Source organism: Eucyclogobius newberryi, unplaced genomic scaffold (genome assembly GCF_026437365.1).
Source record: "Eucyclogobius newberryi isolate DKJ021-1_F unplaced genomic scaffold, fEucNew1.0.hap1 SCAF_18, whole genome shotgun sequence".
NCBI lineage: Eukaryota > Metazoa > Chordata > Actinopteri > Gobiiformes > Gobiidae > Eucyclogobius > Eucyclogobius newberryi.
The window spans coordinates 26,032,946-26,051,986 of NW_027315812.1; the positions used below are offsets into that span (position 1 = coordinate 26,032,946).

At 42.2% G+C, this 19,041-nt stretch overlaps 1 protein-coding gene across 1 annotated transcript in view; it reads left to right on the forward strand.

The window, feature by feature from the left end:
* LOC140364812 (partitioning defective 3 homolog) overlaps positions 1–19,041 on the forward strand; it is a 554,921-nt gene that overhangs the window by 207,273 nt on the left and 328,607 nt on the right. Inside the window, exons 9-10 of the mRNA XM_072451184.1 lie at positions 14,422–14,649; positions 15,781–15,971. Coding sequence (XP_072307285.1) covers positions 14,422–14,649; positions 15,781–15,971 — 419 coding nt within the window. The remainder of the gene's footprint in view (positions 1–14,421; positions 14,650–15,780; positions 15,972–19,041) is intronic.

Consider the following 19,041-nt stretch of genomic DNA (forward strand, 5'->3'; position numbering starts at 1 on the left):
ACACCACACCACACAACACCACACAACACCACACAACACAACACAACACAACACAACACCACACAACACCACACAACACAACACAACACCACAAAACACAACACAACACCACACAACACCACACAACACAACACAACACCACACAACACAACACCACACAACACCACACAACACAACGCCACACAACACCATACAACACCACACAACACAACACAACACCACACAACACCACACAACACAACACAACACCACACAACACCACACAACACAACACAACGCCACACAACACCATACAACACCACACAACACAACACAACACCACACAACACCACACAACACAACACCACACAACACCACACAACACCACACAACACCACACAACACCATACAACACCACACAACACAACACCACACAACACCACACAACACCACACAACACAACACCACACAACACCACACAACACAACACCATACAACAACACCACACAACACAACACAACACAACACAACACCACACAACACAACACAACACCACACAACACCACACCACACAACACAACACCACACAACACAACACCACACAACACCACACAACACAACGCCACACAACACCATACAACACCACACAACACAACACAACACCACACAACACCACACAACACAACACCACACAACACCACACAACACAACACAACACAACACAACGCCACACAACACCATACAACACCACACAACACAACACCACACAACACCACACAACACAACACAACACCACACAACACCACACAACACCACACAACACCACACAACACCATACAACACCACACAACACAACACCACACAACACCACACAACACCACACAACACCACACAACACAACACCACACAACACCACACAACACAACACCATACAACAACACCACACAACACAACACAACACAACACCACACAACACAACACAACACCACACAACACCACACAACACCACACAACACCACACAACACAACACCACACCACACAACACCACACAACACCACACAACACCACACAACACAACACCATACAACAACACCACACAACACAACACAACACAACACCACACAACACAACACCACACAACACCACACAACACCACACAACACCACACAACACAACACCACACAACACCACACAACACCACACAACACCACACAACACCACACAACACCACACAACACCACACAACACAACACCACACAACACCACACAACACCACACAACACCACACAACACCACACAACACAACACAGCACCACACAACACAACACCACACAACACAACACCACACAACACCACACAACACCACACAACACAACACAACGCCACACAACACCACACAACGCCACACAACACCACACAACGCCACACAACACCACACAACACCACACAACACCACACAACACCACACAACACCACACAACACAACACCACACAACACCACACAACACAACACCACACAACACCACACAACACCACATAACACAACACAACTCCACACAACACCACACAACACAACACCACACAACACCACACAACACCACACAACACCACACAACAACATACCACACAACACCATACAACACAACACAACGCCACACAACACCGCACAACACCACACAACACCACACAACACCACACAACACCACACAACACAACACCACACAACACCACACAACACAACACAACACAACGCCACACAACACCGCACAACACCACACAACACCACACAACACCACACAACACCACACAACACCACACAACACAACACCACACAACACCACACAACACAACACCACACAACACCACACAACACCACACAACACAACACAACACCACACAACACCACACAACACCACACAACACCACACAACACCACACAACACCACACAACACAACACCACACAACACCACACAACACAACACAACACAACACCACACAACACAACACCACACAACACCACACAACACCACACAACACCACACAACACAACACCACACAACACCACACAACACCACACAACACAACACCACACAACACCACACAACACCACACAACACAACACCACACAACACCACACAACACCACACAACACCACACAACACCACACAACACAACACAGCACCACACAACACAACACCACACAACACAACACCACACAACACCACACAACACCACACAACACAACACAACGCCACACAACACCACACAACGCCACACAACACAACACCACACAACGCCACACAACACCACACAACACCACACAACACCACACAACACCACACAACACAACACCACACAACACCACACAACACAACACCACACAACACCACACAACACCACATAACACAACACAACTCCACACAACACAACACCACACAACACAACACCACACAACACCACACAACACCACACAACACCACACAACACCACACAACACCACACAACACCACACCACACAACACCACACAACACCATACAACACCACACAACACCACACAACACAACACAACGCCACACAACACCACACAACACAACACAACGCCACACAACACCACACAACACAACACAACACAACACCACACAACACCATACAACACCACACAACACCACACAATACAACACAACACCGCACAACACCACACAACACCACACAACACAACACACACGACACCACACAACACCACACAACACCGCACAACACCACACAACACAACACCACACAACACAACTCCACACAACACACACACAACACCACACAACACAACACCACACAACACCACACAACACAACTCCACACAACACCACACAGAACCACACAACACCACACAACACCGCACAACACCACACCACACAACACCACACAACTCCACACAACACCACACAACACCGCACAACACCACACCACACAACACAACACAACTCCACACAACACACACAACACCACACAACACCACACAACACCACACAACACCGCACAACACCACACAACACAACACCACACAACACAACTCCACACAACACACACAACACCACACAACACAACTCCACACAACACCACACAACACCGCACAACACCACACCATACAACACCACACAACACCACACAACACCATACAACACCACACAACACCACACAACACAACACAACACCGCACAACACCACACAACACCACACAACACAACTCCACACAACACACACGACACCACACAACACCACACAACACCACACAACACCGCACAACACCACACAACACAACACCACACAACACAACTCCACACAACACACACAACACCACACAACACCACACAACACCACACAACACAACTCCACACAACACCACACAGAACCACACAACACCACACAACACCGCACAACACCACACCACACAACACCACACAGAACCACACAACACCACACAACACCGCACAACACCACACCACACAACACCACACAACTCCACACAACACCACACAACACCACACAACACCACACAACACAACACCACACAACTCCACACAACACCACACAACACCGCACAACACCACACAACACCACACCACACAACACCACACAGAACCACACAACACCACACAACACCACACAGAACCACACAACACCACACAACACCGCACAACACCACACCACACAACACCACACAGAACCACACAACACCACACAACACCACACCACACAACACCACACAGAACCACACAACACCACACAACACCACACAGAACCACACAACACCACACAACACCGCACAACACCACACCACACAACACCACACAGAACCACACAACACCACACAACACAACACCACACAACACCACACAACACACAACAAATGAGCAATAACAGTAAAACACCCTCACTTTTGTTGGCCGAGAATATCTACCAACTGACAATTTACTAACAAACACGTCTTTATATAATATATAACATATAATGTTACAAACAACATTACTTCCAGAATTGAATTTGATAAATAATCGGACATTTAAGGAAAACAAATCGTTCCAACTGGGGAATTGTCGTGAATACAAATAATACCACATTGATATTTTGTTCTATATTTGACACCTCAAAGTCAAACCCACCTCTGCTCCGTCATGTTGACTGATGGTGCCTTTAACCAGTCAGATCTATGATCAGGGGGCACCACCCTGACCAGAAAGAAAACCAAACAATGAAACAGTCAAAATGATTTCTCTAAATGCATTTTTGTTTTTTCTGTATTGATCTAAAGTCTCATCATATGTCTGTAAACCAGCGCCACACTTGTATTGACTCTTTGTTTTGCCCGTTCGCATGGTTACTGTGGTTTTATTTTGTTTCCTCAAACTTGCATCACACTTCAGCGAGCAGGTATTTATCACATTGTGGGGACAAACATCGGTACGTACACATTTCTTTATTATTAGATTAACCACATGATTTAAAGTCCAGATATGGGTTAAAATAAGTTAAAGTTAAGGTTTAGGTTAAGGTTAGGCGTGTTGCAACTGTGGTTAAGATTAAGATCGGTCTCCAGGAAATGCAAGCAAAATGTCCCCGTTAGACATGCAAACCCACCGTGTGTGTTGGGTCTGAGCTTGGCATGTCCTTGTGATTTTGTGCTTCATAGACATATTTATATTAAAGTAACACCCCTCCCAGCATTGGTTTGACTTCAAGAGACTTATGCGGAAGAAGAATCTCATTGCGCAGTAAGATGAGGAATGTTCAGGGTCTCAAAGATGCAGTGGCAAAGTTACTGATCACAATAGAAAAAAATTATGACATTTACACAACATTAATTTTCCTTTTGACCTACCATCTCATATTCGAAAGGGATTTTTCATGCAGCTGCCAACGTGAAAAGCAGGAGGACTTTTGCTGGACGTACTTGTTCCTTCCCTGGGCTCTGATCTGCTTTCTGCTGCTGTGGATGGACAAAGGATTTCACAGAACCTGGCACAAATACAGACGGGTCACATCCAGACCCTCAGATCTTGGTTGCCTTCAAACATGCTGGAAAAAGATGACGAAGGTAGAAAACGCTGAAACTACGCAAAATAATGCACAGGCTTGTTGGAATTGGTGCCTCGCTTACCTTGGAAAGGGTTGGCGTCACGTCACATTCTGCACAGGAGTGGTCCACTTCTTCCGGGCTATCTCTGTTAGTTTATTCTGGATTGTGTCTGTGCTGTTGGATGGGGACTGGTACGTCTGCTGCATGAACGATGGATCAGACTTCCAGATCCGAATAGCTTGTCTAAAAGAGCTGAAGTTAAACAGCAGCGAAGAACGCATTGTTGCAAAATTGAAGAATGATTCAAGGGTGAGTTCTTAACTGTTTGTGTTACAATAGAATTCCAACTTGAATTGAATGTGTTTTGTGTTTTTATTTTTCCAGATGTACACTTTGGTGGTGTTTCTTGCAATCACAATAATTTTAACTGTAGTTTCGTGCTGCTGTACCTGTTGTTGCAAATATAACACGGATGCTTTTGATCTGATTCTGGAGAAAGAAGAGAGTGTGGTTATGGAAAGTTTGAAACAAGTAACAAAGATAAAAACTGAGAAGTGTACATCTGAAATTTCCAGGGTACGAGGAAATAAATACTACAACGATGTGGACTTGATTCCATGGGATGCTGAGACACCTTTAACAGGAGAAACCTTACCCTTCTCAGAGGACCTAATATGTCCATTATTATTGGATCCCGTCTAAGAGAGATGACCCACCAAGGAAAGCAGAGGATTGTCACACTATTATAGAGAGAGCCCCTAAATTCTCGTATAAAATAGATCAAAATTGATTATTTCAGTGCAGTGAAGTATGATATTTCTTTAATCCCCTTCTGCAGTATTCTTAACCTCTCTAAAGCTAAAGCTAACACAATAGGTTGTTTATTAGTTTTCTGCTATTGATACTGCAATGACTAATGATTCATGTTTAAATTGTTTACTTTCAGTGTAAAAAAATATGAATCATTGAATGTATGTATAATATACCAATTGAGTCCATGATTATAATGATCTTTTCTCATTGTATTAAACAATAAAACAATCAAACAGATCCAGTGAAGTATGTCATGTGATTTCATCTCAAAGGTTGTATATTTACACTTAAGCTCACATTTCACTCAGAGAGACAATTGTTGAGTTATGAACATATCCTCCTTTCCCCCTCACACTGTCCTCACATGGGCGAGGCTGCTGAGCTCACCTACTAGTTTAATGCTTATGCTGTCAGTTATTATGAACTTTCACTTTTACTTGGTCCTTTTAACCCCTTCATGTCACATTCACCTCTCATTACACATCATTACACTACACAGCCCCTGATGACATACTATGTATTATTGTGGTATTTATTTTAATAAACCATCACATACTTCAATTATAATGTTACTTCACAAATACGCATCTTAAGTTAACAATGAGGTTAAAAAATCCTAAAAAGTAGATTTTCAAGTTGCGTCTGCTCTAACTTTGTCACTAGTAAACAAGCCTGTTGCCTCATGTTTTTTTCTAGTCTTATCACCCATATCCACATAGGAACGATGTTTAGTCGTGGTCCTCTCTTCCCCCCCTACTGGCTTACTTGAATTTGATAAGTAATAGGACATTTAAGGAAAATATATCAACTTGAGAATTATCGTGAATACAAATAACACCACATTGATATTTTGTAACTCTTTATTTGTTCTATATTTGACACCTTGGCCTCCCAATGTCCTCCAAAGCCAAACCCTCCTCTGCTCTGTCATATTGATCGCTGGTGCCTTTAATTTTCTAATGTGGAAAGAGGTATAAGCCGGGGTCACCGTGTTCTCTCACAGATCCACTCAAACACAGACTTACTGTTTTAAGTCCAACATGAGTAATATTATCTTACATCATGGAGGCTTAAATCTGCAACAGTCCCTTGAAGGCCTGAATTCATACCAAACCTTTCCTGCAAACTATTGAGTCCTAGTTAGTTTGGAATTGATAAAGAGCTAAAAAAGAACTGAGCAGCTCCTCACTGTCTGGTCAGGTCGGTGCCTCTCGGAGCCCTTGACGCCCTGTGCACTGCACGTTATGTGTCTAATGGGAGCGGCAGCACTGAGAAACAATCAGATAATCAAACAATTAAACGGTCAAAATGATATCTCTAAATGCATTTTGTTTTTATGGTATTGATCTAATGTCTGTTCATATGTCTGTAAACCAGCATACCACCATACATGTTTTGACTCGTTGTTTCGCCCGTTCTCTCCTCAAACTTGCATTACCGGTTTTCTTGTTCACTTCAGCGAGCAGGTATTTATCACATTGTGGGGACAAAAATCTGTACGTACTCTCAATTTAGGGTCAATATTCGATTAACCACATGATTTAAAGTTATACGAAGTTAAAGTTGAGGTTTAGGTTAAGGTAGGCGTGTAGCAACTGTGGTTTGGATAAAGATCGATCTCCAGGTCATTCAAGCAAAGCGGTGTACGGTAACACCCCTCCCTGCATTGGTTTGACTTGAAGAGACTTATGCGGAAGAAGAATCTCATTGCGCAGTAAGATGACGAATGTTCAGGGTCTCAAAGATGCTCTGGCGAAGTTACTGATCACAATAGAAAAAAATTATGACATTTACACAACATTAATTTTCCTTTTGACCTACCATCTCATATTCGAAAGGGATTTTTCATGCAGCTGCCAACGTGAAAACCAGCAGGCCTTATGCTGGACGTACTTGTTCCTTCCCTGGGCTCTGATCTGCTTTCTGCTGCTGTGGATGGACAAAGGATTTCACAGAACCTGGCACAAATACAGACGGGTCACATCCAGCCCCTCAGATCTTGGTTGCCTTCAAACATGCTGGAAAAAGATGACGAAGGTAGAAAACGCTGAAACTACGCAAAATAATGCACAGGCTTGTTGTAATTGTTGCCTCGCTTTCCTTGAAAAGGGTTGGCGTCACGTCACATTCTGCACAGGAGTGGTCCACTTCGTCCGGGCTTTCTTTGTTAGTTTATTCTGGATTGTGTCTGTGCTGTTGGATGGGGACTGGTTTGTCTGCTGCATGAACGATGGATCAGACTTCCAGATCCAAATAGCTTGTATAAAAGAGCCGAAGTTAAACAGCACTGAACAAATCATCACTGGAAAATTGAAGAATTATTCAAGGGTGAGTTATTACATGTTGGTGTTACAAACTTTCCCACAAACATGAATTCAGTTTGTTTTGTCTTTTTATTTTTCCAGATCTGTACTTTGTGGGTGCTTGCATTTATTGCATTAATTTTAACTCTAGTTTCATGCATCTGTACTTGTCGCGAATATAACATGGATGCTATTGATCTGATTCTGGAGAAAGAAGAAAGTGTGGTGATAGAAAGTTTGAATCAAGTAACAAAGATAAAAACTGAGAGGCGTATTTCTGAAATTGCAACAGGACCAGACGACTTAGACAATGTGGACTTGATTGCATGGGACGATGAGAACGTTGCATTCGGAGGAATGAGACTTTGGGGGAAAACCTGCACCTGGACAGGGGAAGGTTCTCCACCTGCACAGGTTGGAGGTTCCTCCACCACCACTGGGGAAGATTCTCCACCTGCACAGGTTGGAGGTTCCTCCACCACCACTGGGGAAGGTTCTCCACCTGCACAGGTTGGAGGTTCCTCCACCACCACTGGGGAAGGTTCTCCACCTGCACAGGTTGGAGGTTCCTCCACCACCACTGGGGAAGGTTCCTCCACCACCACTGGGGAAGGTTCTCCACCTGCACAGGGGAAGGTTCCTCCACCACCACAGGGGAAAGTACCTCCACCTGCACAGGGAAAGGTTCCTCCACCTGCACAGGGGAAGGTTCCTACAGCACCACAGCGAAAGGTTCCTCCACCTGCACAGGGGAAGGTTCCTCCACCTCTACAGGGGGAGGTTCCTCCACCTGCACAGGGGAAGGTTCCTCCACCTGCACAGGGAAAGGTTCCTCCACCTGCACAGGGGAAGGTTCCTACAGCACCACAGCGAAAGGTTCCTCCACCTGCACAGGGGAAGGTTCCTCCACCTCTACAGGGGGAGGTTCCTCCACCTGCACAGGGGAAGGTTCCTCCACCTGCACAGGGGGAGGTTCCTCCACCTGCACAGGGGAAGGTTCCTCCACCTGCACAGGGGAAGGTTCCTCCACCACCACAGGGGAAGGTTCCTCCACCTGCACAGGGGAAGGTTCCTCCACCTGCACAGGGGAAGGTTCCTCCACCACCACAGGGGAAGGTTCCTCCACCTGCACAGGGAAAAGTTCCTCCACCACCAGAGGTCTACACAAGAGGGGGAAAGAAGAAATTGTCTTAAAAAAAAAGTGTCTTCCTCCGAGGAGAGCGAACTTCTCATTCCAGAAACCTCGAGTGATATTTCAATGGGAAATCTATGACTTTATACACACAATCACACAAATAGATCATTTCAGTAAGTAATGTATGATATTTGATTTTGTTATTCCAAATCTCTTCTTAACCTCTACAGTCTGTTTATTAGATTTACGCTCGTGATACTGCACTGACATTTATATATGTTTCAATTATTTGTTGTTTTCATCTTTGTAACTTTCAGTGTAACATGTACAACATAATTAATCATTGTATGTATGTATAATATACCAATTGAGTCCATGATTAAAATAATCTTATTGCATTGCATTAAACAATAAAACAATCAAACAGATCCAGTGAAGTATATGTCACGTGATTTCATATAAGATCATAAAATGTAGATTGTCAAAATGTGTCTGTTTGAACTTGTTAAGAAACACATTCCTGTCACTAGTAAACAAGCCTGTTGCCTCATGTTTTCTTCTAGTCTCAGCACCCATATCCACATAGGAACGTCGAGTTCCTCCCTTACGCCCCCTACTGGCTCACACGCCTCAGCAGCACCCACATCATGTATTCCTCTGTGCATAGAGAATGAACCAGTCACTTTAAACTTTCATCTTTACCCCTCGCGGCTCTCCTGATTGTGCGCCAGACAACAATTTAAAGCAATAGTCTAATCTCCTCCGATTGTTTTGCATGGGTAAATATTTTCAGCCGCGTAATCCAAGCGAATGTAATGACGCATTGATGGGGTAATTTATTATTCAATCAGGCTCATGTGGAGGCTGATTACTCAAGTATATTTGTGTGCAAACAGCCCTCAGCCTGCCCAAGTGAGTGATTTTGGAGCATTTGCATAATAAATAATACATATGAAAGCGCGCATGATCAAGGCGAGGCGTGGGCCACTTTAGCTCATGGCTCCAGTGACAGCGCTTGACTGAAGAGCTGTCTGCGAGGTGACAGCGGTTACAGCTCGGCATTGGATGGAAGTGCTCTTATAATGCTACGCTCTTGATGTTGACTGGGTTTCCTGTTCGACAAGACAGAAAAGAAACCAAAAAAACACACAGAAACAGTCACATTGATGGCTTGATTTGGTCCCATGCCGACATTGTACACTGTTGTTTTTCCAGCTACAAAGTCTTTATTGTCTGTATTGGGTTGTCATTTTTTTCCACCCATCATTGTTCTGCTGTCCACACACCCTAATCTTAAAATATGTTTCTAACCTTAACTTGATTGTGGAATAAAATATCAAAAATAAACATTTGCCTTTTGATATTGGCGTTTTTTCCTGTTTGACAAGACAAAAAAGCGGTGACCAAAACCAATGCACAAAAACTAGTCGAGTTCATCGCTTGGTATTACAACACTGACAAAAGTCTTTATTTCCTCTGATGAGTTGGTGTCTTTTTTCCCCATATGGCTGCTCTGCCCAGATCCTAAAGCCTTATATATAGCCTTTAAATATCTAATGATATATCCTCAAAAATAAACATTTGCTAGCATAAAAGCTCTTGATGTTGGCTGTTTTTAGTGTTCGACAAGACAATAAAGAAACCAAAAGAAATACACAAAAACAGTCAAGTTCATTGCTTGATTTAACAAGGCAAACATCGTACACACTGTTGTTCACTCAGGGCAAAAATTTCGACTGTCTCTATTGTGTTGGGGTCTTTTTTCCCCCATTGCTGTTCTGCGCAGTTCCTAAACCATCACAAAGCCTTCAAATATCTGATCCAGGCTGAAACTTACCTTAACCTTATTGTGGAACAGACCGAGACGCATTCAAACAGAATGTGGGCGGGGCTGGCGGATCCAGGGGTTTCAGCTTCCAGTTTGATGTAACATTTTTCTAAGAACTTTTCCCATTGAAAAGATAAAATATTAAGTTTCAATGAACGTGAACACAACCTTTCTGAAATAACTTACCTGTCTCCTCTTGGACGATCTCTCTGCTCTAATGTTTCAACTTGTGGAACTGAGGAGTTGAGGCAGTGATCAGAACCGAGACACTTTCATCTACATAGTTACATCTTTACATCATAGTGTAATCTAGTGCACTAGATTACAGTGGATTTGTGGTAGACGGTGAGATTTCTGGTCCTCCCGATGTTCCTTGGACCCCTCCGGCTTCGGCCCGCCTCTCTCACAGCCAGACTATCTAAATGCTAAGTACCCCCGCTGTGGTCGACTAGACTATTCTGGACTGTGCTCTTGTCTTGACTTATTTGGCCCCAAAACTCACACCAGGGGCCCGTCGACTGCTCGGGGTACTTCATCATTTGTGTTCTTATTAGATCTAACTGGTAAATATTGCATTATTTTCAGGTTGGATTGTCTTTATTGCCATCTCGAAGCAATTGTGGGATTTAATGTTGTATTTAGCCTTGTCAAGAACATACTGTAGATAATGATAAAATAACAGAATAAGGAAGTAAGTAGAAGGTTGTATCTCGTCCTTATTATCAGCATTAGAAATTGCTGTTGTGTCCAAGCCAATGCACTCATTTCAAGCTGAAGTATGACAATTTGATCCCTGCTCCCTTCAGCTTTTCACAAAACCGACCGACTAGTTCCGGTTGCCTTAAAACTGCAGAGCTCCACTTCCTGCTCCATTCATTCCTTATTAGCCAAATCGCGCTAAAATAAATCAATAATTCATGAACGCAAAGAGTTACAGATGAATAATCACAGGCAGCATGTTAAGACCTTTACGTACCACCATTTTGATTTATTTGAACAAGACTCGGATAATTCCCACAGAGAATGAATGGAACGAGAAGTGAAGATCTGCTCTTTTACGGCAACCGGAACTAGTCAGGCTTATTGTACATATAATTTTGTTTCTTTGAGCAAAACACATTTCCCATTCATATATAAATGTAGATGTAAGATTTGTCTGTCTCACAACAAACACTTGAGGATCGCACCTGTTTTAGTTGGTTCGCCCCCACTGTCTGTGTACACTGGAGTATGAATGTATGTGTGAACGGGTTTGTGGGTCCTTGAGCGCTTTTAGTTCCTTGAAGGTAGAAAAGTGCAATATAAATCTGACCATTTCTTTTTAATCATCAACGCAAAGGTTGTCGGTCTGATCCTGGCATTGTATTATCATTGTGTGTTCATAGGCAAGACACTTTATCCATCTTAGGAACAGAAACAGAAAGAGGTTTATTTCCATTGTCAGTGAACAAAATGAACAGCAAATGTATATAAAAACTACTGACTGCATGATTGTGCTTTTGTTTTTCTGCCTTATCTCACAAAACATTTCAAAAAAGATTCTTAGGATATTTCTGATCAATAAATAATTGCTTAAGCCCAGAGCACATTAGACAATTTGCCCAATTTAGGTCCTGATTTGCTTCTTCGGGACTTTGGGGAAGTTTGACCTGGGTTTGGATCATTGTAAAAGATTTTTTGTGTGATATGTGCAATATCTGTAACTTCCTAATCATAAACATCACCACAACCACCAGAGAAGCAGAGCGTTACTTATTACTCATGAAACTATAAAGTTAAACTGCAGCGTTCTCATCCATGTTATTTTATCGAATGGTATTTTATCCCACAAATGACACATAGTACAAAATCCATCGCTATTATTCTTGTTTGAAGCATTGTCTAAAATATATCACAACTTTCTGTGTAGTTTTTGTGTGCAAAATATGTTCTAATCAACGGTTTTACAGATTATAAAATGTAATAAATTATAAAATGTTATGCAATGCTCTTCATTTCTGCAGTTTGTACTATTTATCTCAAAAATCAGTGCATTTTTTGGTTGAGACTCTAAAATCCTGTAGTTTGTTTCGTCCGCCCTTTGGTTAGCTAGATGTTTCCCCACTTTGGCAATTTGATTGGTCGTTAGAATAAATACATTGTGTTATTATCCCACAGAAAATCACATATAACACATTTATGAAATATGCTCCTCTATCTACAGTACAGTATCATTTATATTGGCCACCGGCGCTCACAGCCCCGCCCGCTTATCTCATCCTGCTCTTGTAATTACAGATAATCTCCATTCTTCCCTACAGTCATGTGATTCCAACCCCAGCAGTCCACAGCCTGTCCACATACATATACACGCTTATCTTAATAATAAATCAGTCCAGCGATCGCGGTCCATTATCGTGAAATTCCCTTATCGCTGGAGCTAAATGATTTCTCTGTGTGCGACCTCCTAACCTCCATTCTCCACCCGCCTTCTGCAGGATCCAGAACATCCACAGATATTTCAGTGTGATCTTGGTTTATTGGGTCGAAAAAGAAAAAAAAAACAATGTAAATAAACAAGCAGGAAATAGAAAATAAGATAAAAAAATAGTATTAAATAAGTACAAGTAAATGATACGTTAAACATTGTCAGGTAGTTCATGCTACCTCGGTTCAACATAAACAAGCTAAAAAAAAGTAGTAAAATAGCAAAGTAGTAAAAGAATAAGAAAGGAAAAGCTAATATTCTATGAAACACATTAACACAATTTTTTTTTGAAAAAAAACAAGTAAGCAAAATCAAATTAACTATAAAAAAATGTAAACAGAAGCACAAAGAAGAAAGGAAAAACGAGTAAGCCAAATCAAACTAACTAAAAAAAAAACTGTTAAACAGAAGCACAAAAAAGAAGAAGAAAAACAGTTAAACAGAAGCACAAAAAAAAACAAAAAAAACATAACATAACAGTAAAATAACAAAAATCACATTCTTGCAAACTGATAATAATAATAATAATAATAATAAAAATAATAATAATAATAATAATAAAAATAACTAACATGAGAACAAACTGTTTTATTTATTTATTTTCATTTTTGCAGCTACAATTTGCCACAAATACCAGTAAGGTTAGTTATGGTAAATTAATGAACATAATGAATGACAAGCCTTAACTTTTGTATGTTCATTAAAGTTAGTTCTCTTTCATGTGTCAAAAACCATACCTGGATAAACGCGCAGGCCTACAAACATGAATGAATACCTGATCATGAGCCTCTGTCTGACCTCCATCCTCCCTCTGTCCTGCAGGGCCCAGAACATCTTCAGACAGGCCATGCGCTCGCGGTTCATCCTCTTCCATGTGGTCCCAACGTCACTGAAGAAGCACTTTGCTGTCTTCACGGGCCAAATCGAGATGAGTCCGACCCAGACAAACAGGGTACGCTTCAGCCAGGAGCCCCAGCAGAGCGGAGGGCCCAGAGCCAGCCTGGTGGGGCCGCAGTCAACGCAACGAGCATCACTCAGCTTCAACCACAAGTGGGTTTCACACATGCTCATAGTCCAGCAGAACGAGGAGTACTCTTTCACCAATAAAGTTAGATTAGAAAATGGTACTTCAGATGTTTAGCATTCTTACTTTCTAGATACAGTTTCCTCAAAAAATCATCTCAGCAGTGCACTTCTATAAAGTAAACATATATAATTAAGTTGTGTTTAATTTCTTTGTATTTTTAACAAAAATAACTTTAGAATGTGACAATGTAGTGCAGCAGTTAGCTCTCACAGCAAGAAGGTCCTGGGATAGATTCCCAGCTGGTGCAGGGCCTTTCTGTGTGGAGCTTGCATGTTCTCCCTGTGCCTGCATAGCCTGCACCACTAAAAACGAATGACAGTGTGTTGTGAGAGTGAATGCGGGACAATGGATGAAAATGATCCCACAGCTAATCTGTTTACATCATGTGTTTCATGCATGTTCATTAACATACACTGTCCCGACCGAATAATTAAATACATTAAATGTCCTGTATCACTTTACTTGTGGCAGAGACAGTTAATAATGGTGTTGGAATAGAGATACTATTTGTTTGTTTTTTTATTTTAAAAATAAGTAAAAGTAAAACAAATGTCTTAATTAAAAAAAATACATTATTCTTTAAAAAAATCTTTGACCTGCACTATATACACTGCAGTGTAACAACTGAAAAATGCAATTAGCATTTTTAAAATATTGTTTTATATAAAACAGTTTCATAATGATTAAACTGGCACTCTCGACATATCAAATACTTATTTTTAACATTTGTTGTGAATGTCAGTCTGCGCTCAATGTTAAAATATCAAACATTAAACGATTTACACACACGAATATTTGATGTGTAATATGCAAAGCCTTCATTGATGAGTGTTGTTGTTGTTTTAATATTTTACACCGCAGGATGGAAAGGACGGCGTTACACCCCAAAATGTCAAATACCCAATTATGCATCAATGTAATAAACAATCAAATAAAAACTAAGCAGAAGAAACCCTTTCTGCATACAAAAATAATAATGCAATACAGGGTAATTTTGTGATATTTTGGAGATTAGCGGACACACTGGGTTAATGTTGTATTCACTTTGTTTCAACTCTTAATACATTGTTCCTTAATTGCTTTGTGTCTTTCAGTAACCACCCTGCTCCGCTGTCAGGGAGTACCCCAGAGACCATCCGGAGGTACGCCACATTACCCCACAACATGGTGTCCAGGACGGCCTCCGCCCCCTCGCCCACCCTCCAGCGCCGCATCAGCACCAGCGCAGCCACTAACTCCTACATGAAGACCAAAGGACGAAGGTTCAACGTCCAACTCAAAAAAGGTCTGGCACAGGCTAATGCTACCTGCTGTTACAATTATTATAAAGATGAACAATGAAACGTTTCCAAATTAGCATGGTAACAAATCAGGCAACATGAGATAGCATTGGAATCATTTATCTTGCTAATATCACCTAGCATGCTTTTTGAGGCTAATGCTAATTGCTCTAACAATTATAATAACAATGTTTGAAATGTTTCCAAATTAGCATGGTAGCAAATCAGGCAACATGAGATAGCATTAGTATAATTTACCTTGCTAATATCCCCTAGCATAGTAAATTAGGCTCATGCTAACTGCTCTAAGTATTATTATTACAATGAACAATAAAATGTTTCCAAATTAGCATGGTGGCAAATATCAGGTAACACGAGATAGCATTAGCATAATTTACGTTGCTAATATCACCTAGCATAGTAAATGAGGCTAATGGTAACTACTCTTTGAATTATTCTTATGATGAATAATAAAACGTTTCCAAATTAGCATGGTAGCAAATCAGGTAGCAGGAGATAGCATTAGCATAATTTACCATGCTAATATCACCTAGCATAGTAAATGAGGCTAATACTAACTGCTCCAAGAAGTATTATTACGATGAATAATGAAACATTTCCACATTAGCATGGAAGCAAATCCGGCACAGGAAAGTCTTGGTAGTGGTTTTGTCATGGAACTATAGTAACCTGGCGACAAATTGAGCAGCGTTCCAGGGCAATTTTTCAAGTCTGAGGTGTGAAAAACCCCCAGTTACCAGTTCCCTGGAACGCTCCACTCAGGCCCACAAGGAACAGTTTTCAGCTGCAGCGGGGACAAAGTTTTTAATGAAATTTTTGGTTGCTGAGTCTCAGATGACCGAGTTTGCACAACATTTTGTAAAATGAAACAACACTAAAACTAGATTATAATTTGTTGCCAACACAGTGGAAGCTGCTTGTCAAATGAAAATGCGCAGTGTCTGTACGGGTGTCTGTTTAGCGCTCACACGCAGCAGATGTTGCTTTAAAACTGGCACGGAGGCCTTTCTGCAGAGCTGAACAGTCGAACTACAGGGAGATGCACTCTCAAACTGCACTAATATGTTTGGCTTAGGGCCTTGACTAGACTCAACGCAGGCCTGTTTCAGAGAGGAGCAGCTGAAGAATGATTCATCTAGAATAAAGCTGAATAAAGCTAAAAAAAAAAATTCAAATTGGCTTAGATTTTTGGGGAAGTTGGTAATGCGTGTCTATCACAAGGAATTGATGGTTATTCTGCATATTTCTATGGGAGAAGCTGTGTTTACATCAGGGCAAAACTTGGACTTGGACTGACACTAAACCTGAACTATACACCAGGACTAAATCTAGGTCAGGTCAAAATCAGGATAAAGCCAGGACAAAACAGGGACAAATCCAGGACAAACAAGGTCAGATCCAGGACAAATTCAGGATAAAACCAGGCCAAATCCAGGACAAAACTGGGACAAATCCAGGCCAAATCCAGGACAAAACTGGGACAAATCCAGGCCAAATCTAGGACAAAACTGGGACAAATCCAGTTCAAAACCAGAACAAATCCAGGACAAATTCAGGACAAAACTGGGACGAATCCAGGACAAATCCAGGACAAATCCAGGACAAATCCAGGACAAATCCAGGACAAATCCAGGACAAAACTGGAACAAATCCAGTTCAAATCCAGGCCAAATCTAGGACAAAACTGGGACAAATCCAGTTCAAAACCAGAACAAATCCAGGACAAATTCAGGACAAAACTGGGACGAATCCAGGACAAATCCAGGACAAATCCAGGACAAATCCAGGACAAATCCAGGACAAAACTGGAACAAATCCAGTTCAAAATCAGGACAAATCCAGGACAAAACTGGGACAAATCCAGATCAAAATCAGGACAAAACGGGGACAAATCCAGGACAAAACTGGGACAAATCCAGTTCAAAACCAGGACAAATCCAGGATAAAACCAGGACAAATCCAGGACAAAATCACGTCAAAACCAGAATAAAACCAGAAACAAAACAAGACAAAACCAGTGCGTTCCCACTTGCGAGGGTTTCTTCCTGGTTCAGTGGTCTAGTGCAGGATTGGTTCAAAATTTACAACTGCAATGTGCAAGTATGACCCCACCCCTCGTCCTCGTCCAGGATTGAAATGATGAAATAATGACTAAGTCAAGAAGAGAAACAATTTAAATCTGCTATGGAATAAAAATAACAATAAGCTTTAAGATGAGGTGTTGAAAAAATACTTCAAGTATCTCGGGGTCTTGTTCACGAGTGAGGGAAGGATGGAGCGTGAGATCGACAGGTGGATCGGTGCAGCGGCTGCAGTGATGCAGTCGCTGCATCGGATCGTTGTGGTAAAGGGGGAGCTGAGTCGAAAGGCAAAGCTCTCTATTTACCGGTCGGTCTACGTTCCTACCCTCACCTATGGTCATGAGCTTTGGGTAGTGACCGAAAGGACAAGATGGCGGATACATGCGGTCGAAATGAGTTTCCTCCGCCGAGTGGCTGGGTGCTCCCTTAGAGATAAGGTGAGGAGCTCGGCCACACGGGGGCAGCTCGGAGTAGAGCCGCTGCTCCTCCACGTCGAGAGGAGCCAGCTGAGGTGGCTCGGGCATCTGTTCCGGATGCCTCCTGGGCGCCTCCCTCGGGAGGTGTTTCAGGCATGTCCCACCGGGAAGAGGCCCCGGGGAAGACCCAGGACACGCTGGAGAGACTATGTCTCTCGGCTGGCCTGGGAACGCCTCGGGATCCCCCCGGAGGAGTTAGAGGAAGTGTCTGGGGAGAAGGAAGTCTGGGAGTCCCTGCTCAGACTGCTGCCCCCGCGACCCGGCCCCGGATAAAGCGGCAGAAAATGGATGGATGGATGGATGAGGTGTTGAACAAATCTTCATCGTCATAACTTCTTCAACTCCAAGATAAAATTCTTTATGGTAGAGAAGTTTCAATGTATTTCAAAACTTATTTTTTATTGATATTGGATTGAAACAAACATTTCTGGCATCACTCATCATTAAAAGAAAGACATTCTTCTACGAAAAATCTTGCATTTCTCAAGAACTCAATC